The sequence below is a fragment of the Macaca fascicularis genome, chromosome 7 (assembly GCF_037993035.2).
Source record: "Macaca fascicularis isolate 582-1 chromosome 7, T2T-MFA8v1.1".
In the NCBI taxonomy this organism is placed as follows: Eukaryota; Metazoa; Chordata; class Mammalia; order Primates; family Cercopithecidae; genus Macaca; species Macaca fascicularis.
In genome coordinates this window covers 88,293,598-88,313,893 of record NC_088381.1, presented here as the reverse complement: position 1 = coordinate 88,313,893, position 20,296 = coordinate 88,293,598, and the positions used below count along the sequence as shown (strand labels likewise).

Here is a 20,296-nt window from a genome sequence, read left to right as displayed (position 1 = left end):
AAGCCATACCTGGGGAGGATATCTTCCAGAATTTTCTTTACTATAACCTGAGCAGTTTCTCTTTTGGTTGGAAATGCTTCAGTCCACCCTGAAAAAGTATCTACAAAGACAAGTAAGTACCGATACCCGTACTTTCCTGGCTTTATTTCAGTAAGATCTACTTCCCAGTAGATACCGGGCCTGGTTCCCCTAAGCCTTGTTCCCGCTGCAGCCTGGGACTGGGGGTAGGCGTTGTTAAGCTGGCAGACTTTGCAACTTGTCACGATGCTGCTGGCCGTCTCGGCTGTATGTCTAAATTTGAGCTTAGAGCATCTGATCAGGTCTATTATCCGCCGAGCACCCAGGTGGGTGGTTCGGTGGATGTGTTCTAACACTTGTTGTCCTAATTTTTCTGGTAGGATGGTTTGGTCATTAGTATCAGTCCACCACCCATTCTGGATCTGTTTCAGGGGAAGCTTGTCAATCCACTGGAGATCTTGTTCTGAATAATCAGGGAAATATGGCAAGTCCCGGGGGCCCGGGTCAGGGAGCTGGAGTGCAAGGAGTTGGGTGGGAGCCTTTGCCACATTTCTTGCAGTTTGGTCTGCCAGAAAGTTGCCTTGAGCAGTTGGAGTGGTTGGTTTCTGATGCCCTGGGCAATGCACAATGGTTAACTTTTTTTGGCTTCCATAGCACTGTTAACAGGGCTAGGATCTCTTGCTTGTTTTTTATCTCTTTTCCTTTAGCCATTAGTAACCCTCGCTCCCTGTAAATGGCCCCATGTATGTGCGCCATAGCAAAAGCATATCGGCTGTCTGTATATACTGTCAGCTTCTTCCCTGCCCCTAAGGTAAGAGCTTGGGTGAGCGCTATTAGCTTGGCCTTCTGGGCTGATGTCCCCGGGGGCAGGGGTTCCACCCAGATTACCTCAGTCTCTGAAGTCACTGCCGCTCCAGCGTACCTCTGGCCTTGATGCATGAAGCTGCTCCCATCAGTGAACCAGACGAGGTCAGCGTCAGGGAGTGGGCGGTCCTGCAGGTCCTCTCGAACTCCGTGCACCTGAGCTAGTATCTCGGTGCAATCATGGAGTGGCGCGTCCAGGTCAGGGTTGGGCAGCAGCGAGGCAGGGTTTAAGGTCGTTGGGGGCAGGAAGGTTATCCTGATAGGATTTAGTAATAGTCCTTGGTAGTGGGTGAGCCGGGCGTTACTTATCCATCGATTAGGTGGCTGTTTGAGTACACCTTCGATGGCATGTGGGGTAACGACCCGCAATTCTTGACTTATGACAAGTTTATCATCATCTTGTACCATCAGAGCCATGGCCGCAATCATTCGGAGACAAGGGGGCCACCCGGCAGCCACTGGGTCTAACTTCTTTGACAGGTAGGCAACCGGCCTCCGCCAGGGGCCTAAGTTCTGAGTTATTACTGCCTTGGCGACACCCTTACTCTCGTCCACGTATAAGTGGAAGGGCTTGGTGACATCAGGTAGTCCCAGTGCAGGCAAAGAGAGTAGGGCGGTTTTGATCTGTTGGAAAGCCGACTCGGCTTCGTCTGTCCAATTAAATGGCTGCTGCCCCCGTGCTGCCTGATACAAGGCTTTAGCCAGTTCTGCAAACCCAGGTATCCATAGTCTATAAAATCCCACTGACCCCAGGAATTCCCTCACTTGTCGGGTGGATTGTGGCCTGGGGATCTGCAGAACAGTTTGCTTCTGGGACATTACAACAGCTGCCTGACTTCCTGGAGCCTCTGGGTCTATGGGGGTGTACTGTTTAAAAGCTTCCATTAATCTTTCTAAGTAGGTAGCTGGGCTCTCTGTCTTTCCCTGCAGAACAGAGTATACTTTAGCCAAATTAGTGGGCTTGCGAGCAGCTGCCCGGAGACCCGCCATTAGAGTCTGGCGATAAATGCATAGCCGTCCCCTACCTTCTGCCATGTTGTAGTCCCACACTGGCCTGTATTCTCTTTCACTCCTCCGTTGTGAACAAGATTCGGAGGAGCTGCTGACAATCATCCCAAGTGGGCTGGTGGGTGAACATGACACTATCTAGTAAAGCCAGTAAATCTTTGGGGTTGTCTGAAAACCGAGCACTCTGAGTCTTCCAGTTATACAGATCACTGGTGGAGAATGGCCAGTACTGGAGCCTGGGGATTCCTGTGTCATCTAGGGGTCCTATTTCCCGAAGGGGTAAAGCCACGTGGAGTCAGGCGGCTGGGGGGGGCTAGCCCACGAAGTGCGCCCTTGCGACCGCCCCATGGCCCCTTCAAAGTTACTTTCCCTTTCAGCGGGCCCCTGTGTGCTGGCCGCCTCCCGTCCGCCTGCTCCCTCCCGCAGCTTAGCCCCGGGGGCTGGGGCCTGGGGCCCGGAGGGGTATGGAGAGGGTTCTGTGAACAGTGGGTCCCCGCTATCAGGTAGAACAGGATGGGGGGGCAGTTGGTTGCTTGGATTTTAGTGGTCGAGCAACCAGTGCCTTACAGGGTTCAGGGGCTAATTAGAAAGGGGACAGCCAAGGAGGCGGGTTCTCCAGTAGCACAGATCGCAAGCGGCTCCAGTAGCACAGACCGCAAGCGGCTCCGGTAGCACAGATCGCAAGCGGCTCTGGTAGCACAGATCTCAAGCGCGCACCGGAAGCCCGGGTCAGAGTTAGCTGCTCGGATCGCAAGGGCGCTCCAGCAGCCCAGATCGCAAGCGCGTACCGGTAGCCCGGGTCAGAGTTAGCTGCTCGGATGGCAATGGCGCTCCGGCAGCCCAGATCGCAAGCGTGCACCGGAAGCCCGGGTCAGAGTTAGCTGCTTGGATCGCGATGGTGCTCCGGCAGCCCAGATCACAATCTAGATCAGATGAGAGCCAGGGGACGTCTCCCACTGGTCTCCGCTGGCCGTCCTATAGCACGTCCGCCAGGACTGCGCCAGCTCCAGTTTCAGACCTCGCGAGTCACAGATTCAGATTCAGAACAGACACAGACAGACAAACGGAGACGAGCCGGCTCACCTATCAGTAGATCGATCCTAGTAGATCCCTTGACCAGGGGTCTGGTGGGCTTGGGGAATCCCGGACGAGCCCCCAGATGTTATGCCCAGACCGTTTGTTCCCCAAAGAAGACCACCAGAGTCCAGAGTCAAAGCCAAGCGGCAAGGATCTTTACTACAAGTTCGAACTTGGTCCCTCCATTCCACAGCATACAGGAGGGCCTCGAACAATGCGAGTGCTTGCTTTTTATAGCCCGATGTAAACAGGATATGTAAAGTTACAGGGAACAAGGTAATTCTCTCGGTTACAGCATTACAATTGGTTAACATTATACATTTAGCATTCCTTATCGGAGATCTCCCAGGTGATGTTTTTCTGAAGTTTGAAAGAAATATGGAGGAATGTGTTTGTGCTGGACTCAGGAAGTTGGGAGATATATGGGGGATGTGCCTCATTCCTTTCAAAGGCGGGTGGATCACTTGAGGCCAGGAGTTGAGACCAGTCTGGTCAACACGGTGAAACCCCATTTCTACTAAAACTACAAAAATTAGCTGGCGTGGTGGCAGACACCTATAATCCCAGCAACTCCGGAGGTTGAGGCAGAATCACTTGAACCCGGAAGGTGGAGGTAGCAGTGAGCCGAAATTGTTCCACTGCACTGTAGCCTGGGCGACAACAGAGGAAAACGCTGCATCAAAAAAAAAAAAAAAAAAAAGAAAAGAAAAGAATAAGAAAGTATTATAAGCTAAATACCAAAGCCGATGTCAAATGGGCAAATAGCATTTTTTGTTTTGTTTTGTTTTTGATATGGAGTCTTGCTCTGGAGTGTAGTGGCACTATCTTGGCTCACTGCAACCTCCACCTTCCAGGCTCAAGCCATCCTCCCACCTGAGTCTCCCTAGTACTTGGGAATACAGGTGGGCACCACCAGGCCCAGATAATTTTTGTATTTTTAGTAGAGATGAGGTTTCACCATGTTGGCCAGGCTGGTCTCGAACTCCTGGCCTCTGGTGATCCACCTGCCTTGGCCTCCCAAAGTGCTGAGATTACAGGCCCGAGCCACTGCACCCGGGCTGTGTGTTTGTTTGTTTTAAAGAAATTACCTGTCTTTGATCTCATCTATTTCTGCAGTTTCCTTAGTCCTTAAGATTTGATTAAGGTTTAAAAACATGTGTGGCTTGGCCGGGAGTGGTGGCTCATGCCTGTAATCCCAGCGCTTTGGGAGGCTGAGGCGGGTGGATCACCTGAGGTCAGGAGTTCAAGACCAGCCTGGCCAACATGGTGAAATCCCGAAACCCCGTCTCTACTAAAAATACAAAAATTAGCTGGGTGTGGTGGCGTGCCTGTAAACTCCGCTACTTGGGAAGCCGAGGCAGGAGAATTGCTTGAACCCGGGAGGTGGAGGTTGCAGTGAACCGAGAGCATACCACTGCACTTCAGCCTGGAGGACAGAGCAAGACTCTGTCTCAAAAAAAAAAAAAAAAAAAAAAGTATGGCTTAAATGTGCTTTACTAGTTCTTAGACGTCATGGGTCTCTTTTTCAGACCCCTCCTTCCCTCAGCTTAACAAACAGGAGTTGCAGTTTCTAGCTTAGATTTTTGTTGTTGTTTGGCTTAGCTCAGCCAGTTTCCCCCAGTCTTTGCTCTCACTCCTTTAGAATCTAGTGATAAACACTTCTCATGCTTCATTCCCTTTAGATATTTTCTTTTTTCTAGAAAGGAGTATGTCTAGAAAGGATGTAATTCAGCTAAACTAGTTCCCAGGAGCCCTGTGCACTCCTCCTCTCAGTTCAAAACTTAATTGGTGCCCATCTGACAAGGGTGGTTGCTCCTCAAGTCTGGGGTTCAGAGTAGCCTAGCTCACATGCCATTTGCCAAGCACCTAGTATGTGCCAGGCACTGTGATTGGTGCTAGAAATACAGAGATAAAAGTATTCCTGCCGTAGGAATTTAGGGTCTAGCAGAGGATACAGACAGAAAAGCAATGTTATAATACAATGGATTAAATATTAAGATTGTCATACCTCAGGTGGGAGAGTGGGTAGGGTGGTAGGACTGAGGATGGAGGGTAGGGGAAGCTGTCTCAGAAGACCGGATGTGCACTAGACTCAACTGAGTCTTAGGACAAGAGTAGGAAGAGTCAAGATTTTAGTCATGGCCATAGAAAGGACACCAATGAAAAAGATGTGAACAATGGCCCAGAATTCTGAATAATGCTTTGGGTATGTGGAACATATACATTACCACTAGGAGATAAGGTGCAAGGCTGGGAGAAGCAGTAGAATTAGCTAGAGATGAAATTGGGAAATTTCCCTTATCTTATCAAGCCCATGGGGCTCCCATCATTTCCTAACCCCAAAGCCAGGGGAGGGATTCCCAATATCGTTTTAAGTCATCAGGGAGAAAACACAATGTCTGTGTTACTTGGGATATAAACATCTCTCCTGGGTGTCATGCAAGAGAAAGGTGGATGATGGTCAGAGCCTTCCATGATTGAACAAGCTCCATCCTCTTCTTCATTCTGATCGTTAATGGCTCCTAAAGTTTTGCAGTGACCTGGTTTGATGTAGTTGATAGACAAATGCAGAAATATTCCCCATCGCCCTTTCTTGAACAAAGGGTCAGTTTTTTTTTGTTGTTGTTGTTGTTTTGTTTTTTTGTTTTTTAAACAGAGTCTAGGAAATTTCCATTGAACGGCATATCTCCCCTGGGTCATTTAGGAATTTTTTTTTTTTTTCTTTCTCTATGGTCTTACTTTCTCACTGCCTGATTAACCTCTCTCCAAAAAGCACTGCTGCTGGCTGGGCTCCTGATGTTCAGATTAATTCTGATGCCTAGATTAGTTCTCATCTGAAGATATCTCCATTGGAAACTAAAGTTATGCACGAAGGATCCCACCCTTCAGCAGAGAGATTAGTTAGAAACCAGTGACTTCAGCCTTCTCCCTCCCTGCCCTCAGGCTAATACCAGGAGTCAGGGAAGGTAGGGATCTGAAAGAAGAAAACTGATACTTTGTACAAAAGTTCCATTAGCAAAAAAAGTGAAGAGGCCGCTTTAAGTGGAACATTTTTCCACAACTAGAGATGAAACAAATGAGGTAAGTGTGCTAAGTCTTTTCAAAGATAGGAGGTAAATGGTGTAACCCCTCCATATGTACCTCTTGCCTTCTAGCCCCATGTTGTTTTTGTAATAACATTTCTTGTGAGATAATTGTCTTTCACTTGTGAGATAATTGAGATAATTGTCTTTCACTTGAATTATGCCTGTGGAAATCTAAGACAGTGGTCACATTGCGGAAGGCATTGTTTCTACGTGGAGGGAAGGGTGGGGCTGTTGGCTGACTTATTCATGGCCATAAGAAAGGCAGCATGACACAACCTCCCTAAGAGAAGAAAGCTCGCTTGTTCAAAAGGCAGAACGACAACCTGTGAGGAAATATACCAGAGAGGAAAGCTCAGGAGAAGAAGGAGATTATCCAATTTCTCCTTGTTTTCTCAAGTGCTTTGCCCATCCTCCCCTACTCCAAGGATGCGAACCTATTGTCAGCCTTAAGGTTCACCGTGTGGGAAGGACTCCCACACGGAACAGGACTCCCAGATGGAACTTGAATCATAAAAAGGAGAAAAAAAAATTTTCAGGGTGACCTCCACCCTCATGGAGACAACAAGGACATTCAGGAGGAGGTAGGAGGAATTCCTTCCATGTTCAGAGTTGAGAACTCATCTCCCTGTCACTTAAGATATAGTTTAGGTTCAGCTCAATGGTGGATTTTCACAGGGAGCAACAGAGTGCCAGACGGAGTCCCCTTTGGTGTGACCAGTCTCATCTGTTTATATTCCACCCCGTATGTTCTGTGCTGTAGCCCAAAGGTACTATGTTTACACACTGCTCTTTTCCATTGAAGACGCTTCCTTCTCTCTATCAAATGCATACTCATTTTCTAGTACTTATTTCAGGCTTTTCCTTTCCCCAGAATACTGCCTGTCTCTCTGAGTTTCAGTTTGGTTCCTTTTCTGTTTCCCTGTGGTACCCTATACTTCCCTGCAACATTCCACCTGTCACACATCTTGATTTTTCTGTCATTCTTAGTGGGCAGTGAGCTACATGAGGGTAATGGCAATGTCTTCTATCTCTGAATCTCCAATTACAGCAGCATCTGGTACATAATAAATATGAAGCAAAAGTTGAATGACTTTACTGACAATAGGCAATTTCTATAGAAGCTGGAGGGAGCGGAGACTCTGAATGAATCCTCGGGGAGAAAGACCACAGAACTCTTTTATCCTAGAAAAAAGCTCCAGACATTTTCCTGTCTGGACCTGCGGGACCCACAGGAGAGAAATTGTAAGTAAAGAATCTAATGCTTGCTGAGAACAAAGACTGTTGGGGTGTGCTAGAGAACAATAGGGTTGGCCGGGGATGGTGGCTCACACCTGTAATCCTAGCACTTTGGGAGGCCGAGGAGGGGCAGATCACTTGAGGCCAGGAGTTCAAGACCAACCTGGCCACGATGGCAAAACCCTGTCTCTACTAAAAATACAAAAATTATCCAGGTGTGGTGACACGTGCCTGCAGTCCCAACTGCTCAGGAGGCTGAGGTAGGAAAATCGCTTGAACTCAGGAAGTGGGGGTTGCAGTGAGCCAAGATCATGCCACTGCATTCCAGCCTGGGCAACAGAGTGAGGCTCCATCTCAACAACAACAACAAAAGAGAACAATAGAGCTGACAGAGAACCAATGTTTTTAAGATCAGTTCTTACGTTTTGCATGGCTAAAGGTGTAAGAATTAAAGAAAGAAGAAAGAAACATGAAAGGTGGCTTGCCAGTCAAGACAGGTTTATTTTACAGAAAACAAACCTGAGAGGAGCTTCTGGTCAAGTTAGGTCAGAGGCACACTCTCTTACAGACTAAGAGTTTTTAAGAATTCGGGGTGGGAGAGTTTATCAGAGGATTGGACTGCTTCTGTGTCTCTGTTGTGCTTATCTGGGAGGGACAGTTTTGTGTCTGTTCCCATACATCTTTCTGTAGCTGCAGGCATACTCCCGAGTGTGCTTTTAGCTTCCCTATCTTAGTGCACCTGAAGGGAAAGAAAGGTGCTTATTAAGGCCCACCGTTTTACTGGGGCCCATTATATGAGGGTGAAGTTTGGCAGTTACCCAAAAGAATTTCCCTTCACCTCCCTCTGTTCCCAAACTGTCTTATCTGTGTTTTACTGTCTGCTCTCCCTGGCTGCTTGCAGTTAGAAGAGAAGTGATTTCTTTGAAATGCATGAGGCTAGAAAGGGAGCTGGAACTTAAAGTGGCAGTGTTTGTCCAAGATGATGGTGCTCCTGCTCTGTCAAAAGGGAATAAGGATTCTCCTGATACCTGAGGCATTTTTAAACAAGCTTTCTGGATATAATTGACTTGATTTTTCTAATTGGTGGCAGTCCTCAGAACTGGGAGGACTTGAAGAATAAGAATCAAAGAATAAGAACATAATTTGTTATTTTATTAACAGTTACAGTCAGAAATTCATAATTTAGCTCTGATAAATGTCTGACGGGGTTTCACCATGTTGGCCAGGTTGGTCTCGAACTCTTGGCCTCAAGTGATCCACCCGCCTTGGTCTCCCAAAGAGCTGGGATTACAGGAGTGAGCCACTGTGTCCTACCAAAAAGGGTAATTTTATATAATTTCATTAGGTATACTGACAGCCTAGATTCCTATGATTCATTGCATAGTTGGACAGTTAAAGCACAAATCGATAATCTTCCAAGGGTAATGGCAAGCCAAGCCTAGTTTCTGGTGTCCTAACTTATGGCCAGGGGCTTTCTCTGCCACATAATTTTTAAGTTAAGTGCTAGAAACTCTTACATTCTTTGCATTATTATATCATTTGCTCCTTACTGTATTTCACAACTGAGGAGCACAGAGAGGGTAAGTAACCTTGCCAAGGCTACTCAGCCAGTAAGTGGAGATGCAGGAATTTAAAACTAGGTAGTCTGACTCCAGTTCTGATCCCGGTTGAATGGTGATCCTATTCTTCACAAAATCGTTTTTCAGATATTTTTGTCCAATTCAGATGCTCAGTGATATTGTTATTACAATAATGAGGTGTCTTATTTAAGATCTGAGAACAGGAGATGTGAAGATTGAGGAGATGGAGGCCCCTGGCATTTTCATACCTAAGTTTTGTTACCCTTTAGAGAAAATCTTCTCCAGTGCTAAAATCAATCAGATGATGACCTGAAGTGCTTCAGATCTTAACAGGACCTGCAATTGGAAAAACTGGGGATATGTGTCCCACACCATGATAAAGTAAGTTTCAGGATTGTAAGCAGAGGACCTGTTCTTACCAGGACCATGTTTTTGTTGTTGCACAGGTGGAAAAGATAATGACTTCTGATGGGAACCAGAGTAGTGATGCAACAGAGTTCATCCTGGCAGGGTTCCCACATCTCAACAACGCAAAAGTGGAATTATTTTCTGTCTTCCTTCTTGTCTATCTCCTGATTCTGACAGGCAATGTGTTGATTGTGGGGTGGTAAGGGCTGATACTTGGCTACAGACCCCCATGTACTTCTTTCTGGGTAACCTGTCCTGCCTAGAGATTTGCTCACTTCCGTCATCATTCCAAAGATGCTGAGTGATTTCCTCTCAAGGCAACACACTATTTCCTTTGCTGCGTGTATCACCCAATTCTATTTCTACTTCTTTCTCGGGGCCTCTGAGTTCTTACTGTTGGCTGTCATGTCTGTGGATTGCTACCTAGCCATCTGTCATCCTCTGCGCTACCCCTTGCTCATGAGTGGGGCTGTGTGCATTCGTGTGGCCTTGGCCTGCTGGGTGGGGGGACTCGTCCCTGTGCTTGGTCCCACAGTGGCTGTGGCCTTGCTTCCTTTCTGTAAGCAGGGTGCTGTGGTGCAGCACTTCTTCTGTGACAGTGGCCCACTGTTACGCCTGGCATGCACCAACACCAAGAAGCTGGAGGAGACTGACTTTGTCCTGGCCTCCCTTGTCATTGTATCTTCCTTGCTGATTACTGCTGTGTCCTACGGCCTCATTGTCCTGGCTGTCCTGAGTATCCCCTCTGCTTCAGGCCGTCAGAAGGCCTTCTCTACCTGTACCTCCCACTTGATAGTGGTGACCCTCTTCTACAGAAGTGCCATTTTTCTCTATGTGAGGCCATCGCAGAGTGGTTCGGTGGACACTAACTGGGCAGTGACAGTAATAACGACATTTGTGACACCACTGCTGAATCCATTCATCTATGCCTTACGTAATGAGCAAGTCAAGGAATCTTTGAAGGACATGTTTAGGAAGGTAGTGGCAGACTTTTTAATGAATCTTTTACTTGATAACTGTCTCAATGAGAAAGCAGTAAGGTGAGAGTGAAGAGGCTGGTAACTAGCCTTTTTTTTTTTTTTTTTTTTTTTTTTTTAGAGAGAGAGAAAGTCTCACTCTGTCGCCCAGACTGGAGTGCAGTGGCACAATCTTGGCTCACTGCAACCTCCACCTCCTGGGTTCAAGCAATTCTCCTGCCTCAGCCTCCTGAGTAGCTGGGATTACAGGTGCCCACCACCACACCTGGCTAATTTTTGTATTTTTAGTAGAGACAGGGTTTCGCTCGATGGCCAGGCTAGTCTGAAACTCCTGGCCTCAAGTGAGCCACCCACCTCAGCCTCCCAAAGTGCTGGGATTACAGGTGTGAGCCACCATGCCTGGTCTTGTTGGCATTTTTAAAAATCATATTTTGAAATCCAGACATTCTCATTATCATGCTCCTTTCCATCATCATTATGAACATCACCAAAAGACTGAATTCGGGAACTACTAATGAATTCCCAGGTCATCAATTCACACTTCTCTTTCAGGCAAAATTTCTTGATCCTAGATCATACCTAATAATAATAATGCTTGTTATTATTATTATTATTATTGATATATCGTGATCAATATCATCAACACTTCCTAAGACCTTCCAAACTGTAAGTCTTAACCTAAGAGTCCATGATCATGTAGGGAATCTAAGGATGGGTTTCAGAAAATGTATATGCCTGATAGGTATCTAAATTTTATGTGCTTGAATATATATGCATTTGTCTGAGAAGAGGAATCATAGCTTTAATTCAACATTTAAATCCATGTGTGCACTCTCTTCAAAAGCTAGAAACTGATTGAGAGTCTAAGTAGAGCCTTCCAACTGTTTATGCAAATCAAGAATTTTAAGAAAAACTTCCTTACAGATATAAAATGAAGTAAAAATAGATTATCTGTATATTTTTGTGTATACTTTTTAGAAAAATTTACATTTACTACTAGAGGAAACAGAGGTGAAGCAAATTTAATAAAGGGACTTAATTACTTCTCTGTGGTAATTCCAGGTGCCTTTGGAAAAGCAGATCAATGAGGGTTTCTTGAATATAGCATTTACTGTATTCTTCTGGTGTGCACTTTATTACAGTGATAAAGACATCTCCACTCGTTTTCTCATTGGATTATGTTTCATTCATTTGTTCATCTTTTTACATTCTTATATCTGTTGTGTTAAATCTTCTTTTGTTTTTAGTAAAATCAAGATTGGAAAAAGGAGCTTTCATATTAAAGAGTTAAGAATGCCACATAGGCTGGACGCGGTGGCTCACGCCTGTAATCCTAGCACTTTGGAAGGCCGAGACGGGTGGATCATCTGAGATCAGGAGTTCGTAGACCAGTCTGGCCAACGTGGCGAAACCCTGCCTCTACAAAAATGCAAAAATTAGCTAGACGTGGTAGCGGGCACCTGTAATCGCAGCTACCGAAAAGGGCAATTTTATATAATCTTATTATATAAGGAGGGAGGAGAATCACTGAACCCAGGGGACGGAGGTTGCAGTGAGCCAAGGTCATGCCACATCACTCCAGCCTGGGCGAAAGAGCAAAACTCCATCTAAAAAAAAAAAAGAAGAAGAAGAATACCAAATATTGTTGTATCTACCAAGAACTAAACTTTGTAGTAAATTTTATCTGCTTTATTGGACATTTGAAAAGGGAATGGGGATGCCTATTCATGGTGCCTTTGGAAATCTTAGAAACAAATATTTATTTATTCATTTCTTCATTCAGCAAAGGTCTGTGAAGAATCTTTGTTGAACACTGTGATATACGAATATATGCTAAGATGAACAAGAATAATTTGTAACCTCAAGCAGTTTGAGGGGAGAACTAAGGGACAGATAACAATTTAAGGAATGTGGATGATAAGGAGGTTTACAAAAGCTGCAAAACTGGCAAACTGAGTATTAGCATCAAAAGAGTTAGCCACAAGCGTCAGTGGGCATAGAAAATAGAAATGTTTTGGCCGGGCGCGGTGGCTCAAGCCTGTAATCCCAGCACTTTGGGAGGCCGAGACGGGCGGATTACAAGGTCAGGAGATCGAGACCATCCTGGCTAACATGGTGAAACCCCGTCTCTACTAAAAATACAAAAAACTAGCCGGGCGAGGTGGCGGGCGCCTGTAGTCCCAGCTACTTGGGAGGCTGAGGCAGGAGAATGGCGTAAACCCGGGAGGCGGAGCTTGCAGTGAGCTGAGATCCGGCCACTGCACTCCAGTCTGGGCGACAGAGCGAGACTCTGTCTCAAAAAAAAAAAAAGAAAATAGAAAATAGAAATGTTTTTATCTGGTTCTATTCGTAACGCATGCAAACACACTAGATAATTTTATTCCAAAATATTTCTGAGTATTAAAGAAATGGAAAGAATGATTGATTCAGAGGGTGAAAATAACTCTTCTGGAGTGATCTAGAAGCGTTACCCAGAGAGGAGATGAAACAGTACCTTAAAAATTACCTAGTTTCATGAAACGTAAAAATCTGAAGTCCATTCCAGCCACTGGGCAAGGAAAGGAATTCATGTAACAATTTATAGCATTTCTTGAAGTAATTGCCCCATATTATGGCGATAAAGCACGTTAAACCATCCATTTTCAACATGTGTTGCATTGTGAAAAATAACTTTGGGCTCAATTTAATTCAATAAAATTTGTTAAATACCGTGTTCTAGGAAGTAAGTTGGTATGTTAGAGGTACAAATATTGGCCTCTGCCATCAAGGAATGCATAGACTTTTGGGGTAGACATAACACATGTGAAAATATAAATATGTAATTTTTTTTCTGTTTTTGAGATGGAGTCTTGCTCTGTTGCCCAGGCTGGAAACCAATGGCATGATCTCAGCTCACTTCAACCTCTGCCTCCGGGATTCAAGTGACTCTCCTGCCTCAGCCTCCTGAGTAGCTGGGATTACAGGCACCCCCTACCAAGCCCGGGTAATTTTTGTATTTTTTAGTAGAAATGGGGTTTCCCCATGTTGGTCAGGCTGGTCTCAAACTCCTGACCTCAGGTGATCCACCCGCCTCGGCCTCCCAAAATGCTGGGATTACAGGCATGAGCCACCGCCTCTGGCTCATAAATACATAAATATATGCATACACACACATCTATCTGTCTATCAATCAATCGATCTATCCATCTACACATATGGGACTGTGGGCTAAAATGTAAAATATAGTAAGACTTCTTTTTTCTTTCTTTCTTTTTGTTTTTTTTGAGACAGAGCCTTGCTCTTTGCTCTTGTCACCCAGGCTGGAGTGCAATGGCGCGATCTTGGCTCACTGCAACCTCCGCTTCCTGAGTTCAAGCGATTCTCCGGCCTCAGCCTCCAGAGTAGCTGGGATTACAGGCGCCCGCCACCATGCCCAGCTAATTTTTTACTTTTAGTAGAGGCAGGGTTTCGCCGTGTTGGCCGGACTGGTCTCGAATTCCTGACCTCAGATGATCGGCCCGCCTCGATCTCCCAAAGTGCTAGGATTACGGGAGTGAACCACTGCGCCCGGGCCAAGACCATCTAAAATTTAAAAGTAACTCTAAGAAGATGTAATTATACTAACAAGGCATAAGATAATTGAACATGATTATGAAGAGAAATATCACAATAAAACTATACCAGGGAGCAAAATTTTAAAAAGTATGAATATTTTGTAGTGTATCTGAGAAAGTAAATTTGGATCCATTTTTGAGAAGATAAATGTGACTATAAATTTATATAATGAACTAATTATTATACTGTGGACATGGGGGAAAAAGATTACTAAAAAAGTAAATGTTAGCTGGTGACGGTGGCTCACACCTGTAATCCCAGCACTTTGGGAGGCCAAGGCAGGCAGATCACAAGGTCAGGAGTTTGAGACCAGCCTGGCCAACATAGTGAAACTCCGGCTCTACTAAAAATTAAAAAATTAGCTGGGCATGATGGTGAGTGCCTGTAGTCCCAGCTATCTAGGAGGCTGAGGCAGGAGAATCTCTTGAACTCGGGAGGCAGAGGTTGTGGTAAGCTGAGATTCCTCCACTATACTCCAGCCTGGGCAAAAGACCCAGACTCTGTCTCAAAACAAACAAACAAACAAACAAACAAAAATACAAAAATTAGCTGGGCGTGGTGGTGCGTGCCTGTAGTCCCAGCTACTCAAAGGGCTGATACAGGAGAATCGCTTGAACCTGGGAGGCTGAGGTTACAGCGAGCCAAGATTGTGCCACTGCACTCAAGTTGAGCAACAGAGCAAGACTCCGTCTCAAAAAAAAAGTGTTTTACTTTGCCAAGATTAAGATGGATCTGGCGAAATTAGCCATTCCCCTGATATAAAAAATGTATTGGTTTAATAGTACATTGACTAATCAGATTGGTAATCACAGAGTTTCTCGAATTTCTTTTTCTTTTTTTTCAGAGATGGAGTTTCCCTCTTGTTGCCCAGGCTGGAGGGCAATGGCATGATCTCAGCTCATCGCAACCTCCACCTCCCGGGTTCAAGCGATTTTCCTGCCTCAACCTCCCGAGTAGCTGGGATTACAGGCATGTGCCACCACACGCGGCTAATTTTGTATTTTTAGCAGAACGGGGGTTTCTCCATGTTGGTCAGGCTGGTCTTGAACTCCCGGCCTCAGGTGATCCGCTTGCCTCACCCTCCCACAGTGCTGGGATTACAAGCGTGAGCCACCGCACCCAGCTTCAATTTTCTATAAAAGTACCATGACAAGCGCCTTTATTCAAACTATTATATGAAATAAATTTGCCTGAAATTTGGTATGATGGTATGTGTGGGTTGAGTGCGCATATGAGTGTGTGCTTGCATATAACAGTGATACAAACTTGTGTGTCCATTAAAGTTTGTGATTAAATAAAAGAATAAATAAAAATCTGTTTATTGATGTTTTTTTCCTAAGCTTTCCTTTCTAAGATCTTACCTTCATTGACATGAAATTTGTATTTTGTTTTTAAATATACAGTTAAGACAGAATATACTTAGTTTAGAAGAAGTAGAAAATGCTTCTGTTTGCATTATTTCACATATAAAACTCTTAATAAGGCCAGGTGCAGTGGCTCATGCCTACAATCCCAGCACATTGGGAAGCCAACAAGGGGGATTGCTTGAGCCTGGGAGTTCCAGGCTGCAGTGAGCCATGATTGCATTACTGTACTCCAGTCTGGGCTACAGGGTGAGACCTTGTCTCAAAAATTAAATAAATAAATAAAACTCTTAATGACATCATCGATTATGACAATGATGCTTAACTCAGCAAGCTTATTTTACTCTTTATACTTAGCAGAGTTTGGCACGACTGATCTTGTCCTCTTGCTTGAAATAGTGTGTTCTATTTATTAGAACACACTATTTTTGTTATTTATTTATTTTATTTCAATTGCTTTAGGGGAACAGGTGGTTTTTGGTTATGTGAAGTTCTTTAGTGGTGATTTCTGAGATTTTGGTGCACCCATAACCCGAGCAGTGTATACTGTAGGCAATATGGATTTTTTTTTTTTTTTAATTGAGATGGAGTCTTGCTCTGTCACTCAGGCTAGAGTGCAGTGGCAGGATCTCAGCTCACTGCAAGTTCCGCCTCCCGGGTTCACGCCATTCTCCTGCCTCAGCCTCCCAAGCAGCTGGGACTACAGGCGCCCACCACCTCGCCCGCCTAGTTTTTTGCATTTTTTAGTAGGGAGGGGGTTTCACCGTGTTAGCCAGGATGGTCTGGATCTCCTGACCTCGTGATCCACCCGTCTTGGCCTCCCAAAGTGCTGGGATTACAGGCTTGAGCCACTGCACCCGGCCGTAGTTGGTTTTTTTTCTGGTTTCTCTATTCTGTTACATTGGTCTACATGTTTTGTTTTGTTTTACCAGTACCACGCTGTTTTGGTAACTATAGCCTTGCAGTATAGTTTGAAGACAGGTAATGTGATGCCTCCAGATTTGTTCTTTACACTTAGCTTTGCTTGGGGGCTATGCAGACTTTTTCTTTGGATTCATGTGAATTTTAGGATTGTTTTTTCTAGTTCTGAGAAGAATGACGATGGTATTTTGATGGGAATTGTATTGAATCTGTAGATTGCTTTTGGCAGTACTGTCATTTTCACAATATTGATTCTATCCATCCATGAGCATGGGATGTGTTTTCATTTGTTTTTGTCATCTATGATTTCTTTCAGCAGTATTTTGCAATTTTCCGTGTAGAGATCTTTCACCTCCTTGGTTAAGCATATTGCTATTTTATTTTTTATTTTTGAAGCTGTTGTAAAAGGGATTGAGTTCTTGATTTGATTCTCAGCTTGGTTGTTGTTGGTATATAGCAGTGCTACTGACTGTACGTTGATGTTGTATCCTGCAACTTTACTGAATTCATTGATCACATCCAGGAGCTTTTTGGATGGGTCCTTAGGGTTTTCTAGGTATTCGATCATATCATCAGCAAACAGTGACACTTTGACTTCCTCTTTTCCAATTTGGATGCCCTTTATTTTTTTCTCTTGTCTCATTGCTCTGGCTAGGACTTCCAGTACTATGTTGAATAGAAATGGTGAAAGTGGGCATCCTTGCCTTGTTCCAGGAGGAATGCTTTCAACTTCTCCCTGTTGGCTGTTGGTTTGTCATAGATGGCTTTTGTTACCTTAAGACATGTCCCTTCTATGCTGATTTTACTGATGGTTTTGATCATAAAGGGATGCTGGATTTCGTTAAATGCTTTTTTCTGCATCTATTGAGATCATCATATTATTTTTATTTTTAATTCTGTTTATGTGACGTATCACAGACACTATATCCAATTTCCTGTTGGGCATATCCACTGGCAGTTGTTCAGCAAAGACAAACTCCCAGGCTAGACATCTCACCTCTCCCACCCGCCAAACAACCTGGAAGTCAGGGCATGTTGGCAGATTCTTCCTTTTCTCCTCCCTTCCTGTAATCATCCATCAGAAAACCCCTTATTTTCTGCTGGACACATAACTCTTCCAAGGGAAACCTCAGAAAGGACAAATATAATTGGGCTAGACAGAAATCCTGTTAAAAATTTCTCTTTTTTTTTTTTTTTTTTTTTTTGAGACGGAGTTTTGCTCTTGTTGCGCAGGCTGGAGCGCAATAGCACAATCTTGGCTCACTGCAATCTCTGCCTCCTGGGTTCAAGCAATTCTCCTACCTCAGCGTCCCGAGTAACTGGGGTTACAGGCGCGCGCCACCATGTCTGATTATTTTGTATTTTTAGTAGAGATGGAGTTTCACCATGTTGGTCAGGCTGGTCTCCTGACCTCAGGTGATCCACCCACCTCGGCCTCCCAAAGTGCTGGGATTACGGGCATGAGCCACCGCGCTCGGCCTAAAGATTCCTTTCTAAACAAGCTACTTAGAAAGACAAGCAACTTTGAGGCTCTCATCATCCCAGCAGTTCATTGCGAGGACAACTTCTTCACTCCAGAATCGAACCACACTCAAGGATTATAGGTAGACACCCAACAGTAGAACCTGTTGATTGTTCAGGTGAGCTGTCAAAGAGCACTAAAGGGACTGGTGGATTCTTGCCAGAAGTGACAAAAACGACTATTTCTATGTTATACTGTGTTTTCGAAAATAACACCTGGAAATAATTCAATTGCACTTCCTTGAACAAAATGAATGTCTGTGTCCTCTAAGCCCTCAAGTTCCCAGGGCTGCGACTTTGCATTCGAACGATGCAACAGCGCTTGCAACTGTGAGATAGGAAGTCTCACTAGAACAACCAAGAGTGCAACGGCGCGCTGTGGAGCAGCGCCAAGGCCAGGGCAACGGCTAGACTCCATCCCGCGGCTGGATCACCGCGCAGTCAGGGACTCAGAAAGCGGACGCTATCGGGACATTGTGACCCTAACACGCCTTCAGGTAGCAATCTTCTCCGTACGAAGTGACCTAGTGAGAAGTGCACTAGTTTGTTCCACACAAAATACTGGGTAAGAACTGCCCGAACGCTCTCCTCCTGACAAAAGATCCTGTCAGAGCCGGTCTGGGAGCCTCGATCTGTGGTGAAGACCTCGGCGCTTCGTAGCACCTTCCTTGTATTTGATTCTTTCAGCAAAAGCCACCAGTTTGTTCAACAATCTCATCCCCCGCAGGTCGAGCCTTCAAGCTAGGTGACCTAGCCGTGGCGGCGATTGCATTGTTAACTACTGGCCTTAAAGAGAGAAAGATGAAACAGAAACGGGCTCGTCCGGGATTTGAACCCGGGACCTCTCGCACCCAAAGCGAGAATCATACCACTAGACCAACGAGCCAGAATTGGAATGATGTTTTTCTCTAAGAGTGTTCATTTATTTTTGTTGTTGTTGTAGCACAACACTTGAACAGCTTTGATTCCTAAAACGTTAATTTCAGGATCCGGGCCGAGCTGTGTCGGTCAATGGACAGGAAGGGTCCGAGTACTCAAAGGGACTGAACCATTTAAGGTGGCCGGTGGTTGGAGGACCCAGGAAAAACAAGAACGACCGATTTCACTCCGAAAGATAAAGGTCACCGCGGGACTTGCAGGGGAAAATATCGAACCAACATTACCAAAGATGCTGAGCTCTAAAAGCCACTACCTCAGACCTCTCGCCTACAGAACCCAGCACTCCACGTGGGTGCTTTGGCCTTTCGCTTTCAGCTTTAGTTGATTACCTCTGTATTATAGGTTTAGATTTAAGGTGTCTTTCAAGGGCGCCCAAGAGGTGCCGTCGGGGAAAAGTTGCTCTCTGCCCACACTCTCTTCTGTAGAAGCCCACTTCTCTACCACTCAAAAGGTGGTGGGTGGGTGGTGGGGGGAGGATTGTCTTTACTCGGCAGCCTTTTCTACTTGGAAACCGAAGCTCCCAGGCTCTTGCTCTAACCTCCCCAGGGTGCAGCAGTGTCTGCCTTGATTACATGGCTTGCCTTGCGCCGAGCTCGCTCCTGGCCAGTGGGAGCTGTCTAGTGAATGACTGAGCCTCCTGGTCAGGCTGACACCAAAGGAGAGAAAAGAAGAGAAACTCTTCCTCCCCAACCTTCCCATGCGACGAAGCCCCTTTAATTCTTTCTGGACTTCAAGTTGGCGCTTAGAAAAGCCTGGAGGCCCAAAGAGAAGGAGCTGCCCCCCGGACTCCGAAATGCTAGGAAGAGGAGCGTTAAAGGACCAAGGAAAGGGCTGGACCCCTTCTAGCCACCTCTGCTTCAGGTAACTTAGAGGAATCTGTGACCGAGCCTGACTCCGCTGAAAGTCTGGGGGAGATCTGGAAGCCTTCGCGCCCTCACTGTGTCTACCCCCAAACTGAAGGTCCGAGGGGTACGTCCTGTGCTTGAAGACAGCCGCCTCCCATTTCAAAACAACCCCAATCTCAGACTAAGAGAGTTGGATTAAGAATCCAAGTGGGTTGGGAGAATGTCTCTGATCACTCTTGCATTCTCCTCTGTAATGAAACGCACCCTGACCCTGATATTGTTCGACAGTTGGGACTTGTCAAGCCTGATGCTGGGGAGCATGTAATGTGGAGCATGCGTTAAGATAGCAATATATATTAATGCTCATGTCTTTTATGGTTTGTTTGTTCGTTTTTGATGAGCAAGCAAACTGAAAACTCATCTCTTTTAAAGAACCTAAGTCATTTGCCTAGCGAAACATATACTTCTAATTTTAGTAATAAAAATAGAGCCACTTTTAAAAGATAATAATTCAGCTATCTCCAAAGAAGCAAATAATCCAGAATTTAAAAGTTGGAATGAATAATCATTACTTTTTATTAAATAATTTTGTTACTCCCCATTTTACTATTACAGTGACTTGCATTCCAGTCCGGGCCTGGTCAAGAAAATGTTTTTTCCTTGTATGTAAGAGTCACGTCCTTCAAAAATTCCTTTTAATGTATTTCTTATTTGGACGTAAATACTAGTTACCTAGTATTTTATCTGCATAATAGATTGATTGTTAAATAACCGCTGTGCGTTGTGGCTCCATAGCTCAGGGGTTAGAGCACTGGTCTTGTAAACCAGGGGTCGTGAGTTCAAATCTCGCTGGGGCCT

The 20,296-nt window shown here is 45.1% G+C and overlaps 1 protein-coding gene and 3 non-coding genes across 6 annotated transcripts; 3 read left to right on the top strand and 1 right to left on the bottom strand.

Annotated features, from left to right (window-relative positions):
- The first annotated feature begins 6,320 nt into the window (after positions 1–6,320).
- Positions 6,321–15,161, top strand: LOC102118382 (uncharacterized). 3 transcript variants are annotated; one of them, XR_010588345.2, is made up of 5 exons: positions 6,321–6,634; positions 7,172–7,295; positions 9,139–9,250; positions 13,096–13,237; positions 14,693–15,161. It is a non-coding gene; the product is annotated as an uncharacterized protein (transcript). The 3 variants fall into 3 exon arrangements; XR_012416288.1 differs by lacking the exon at positions 13,096–13,237; XR_012416289.1 differs by lacking the exons at positions 13,096–13,237; positions 14,693–15,161 and adding an exon at positions 11,502–13,046.
- OR6S1 (olfactory receptor family 6 subfamily S member 1) lies at positions 9,264–11,508 on the top strand. The gene is given in 3 exon segments (XM_065548568.2): positions 9,264–9,469; positions 9,472–9,540; positions 9,543–11,508. Coding segments are annotated over 3 exon segments (990 nt in total). The 5' UTR covers positions 9,264–9,327; the 3' UTR covers positions 10,322–11,508.
- A 3,307-nt stretch (positions 15,162–18,468) lies between the features above and the next one.
- On the bottom strand, positions 18,469–18,540 carry TRNAP-UGG (transfer RNA proline (anticodon UGG)). The gene has a single exon. It is a non-coding gene; the product is annotated as a tRNA-Pro (tRNA).
- Positions 18,541–20,223: 1,683 nt separating this feature from the next.
- Positions 20,224–20,296, top strand: TRNAT-UGU (transfer RNA threonine (anticodon UGU)). The gene has a single exon. It is a non-coding gene; the product is annotated as a tRNA-Thr (tRNA).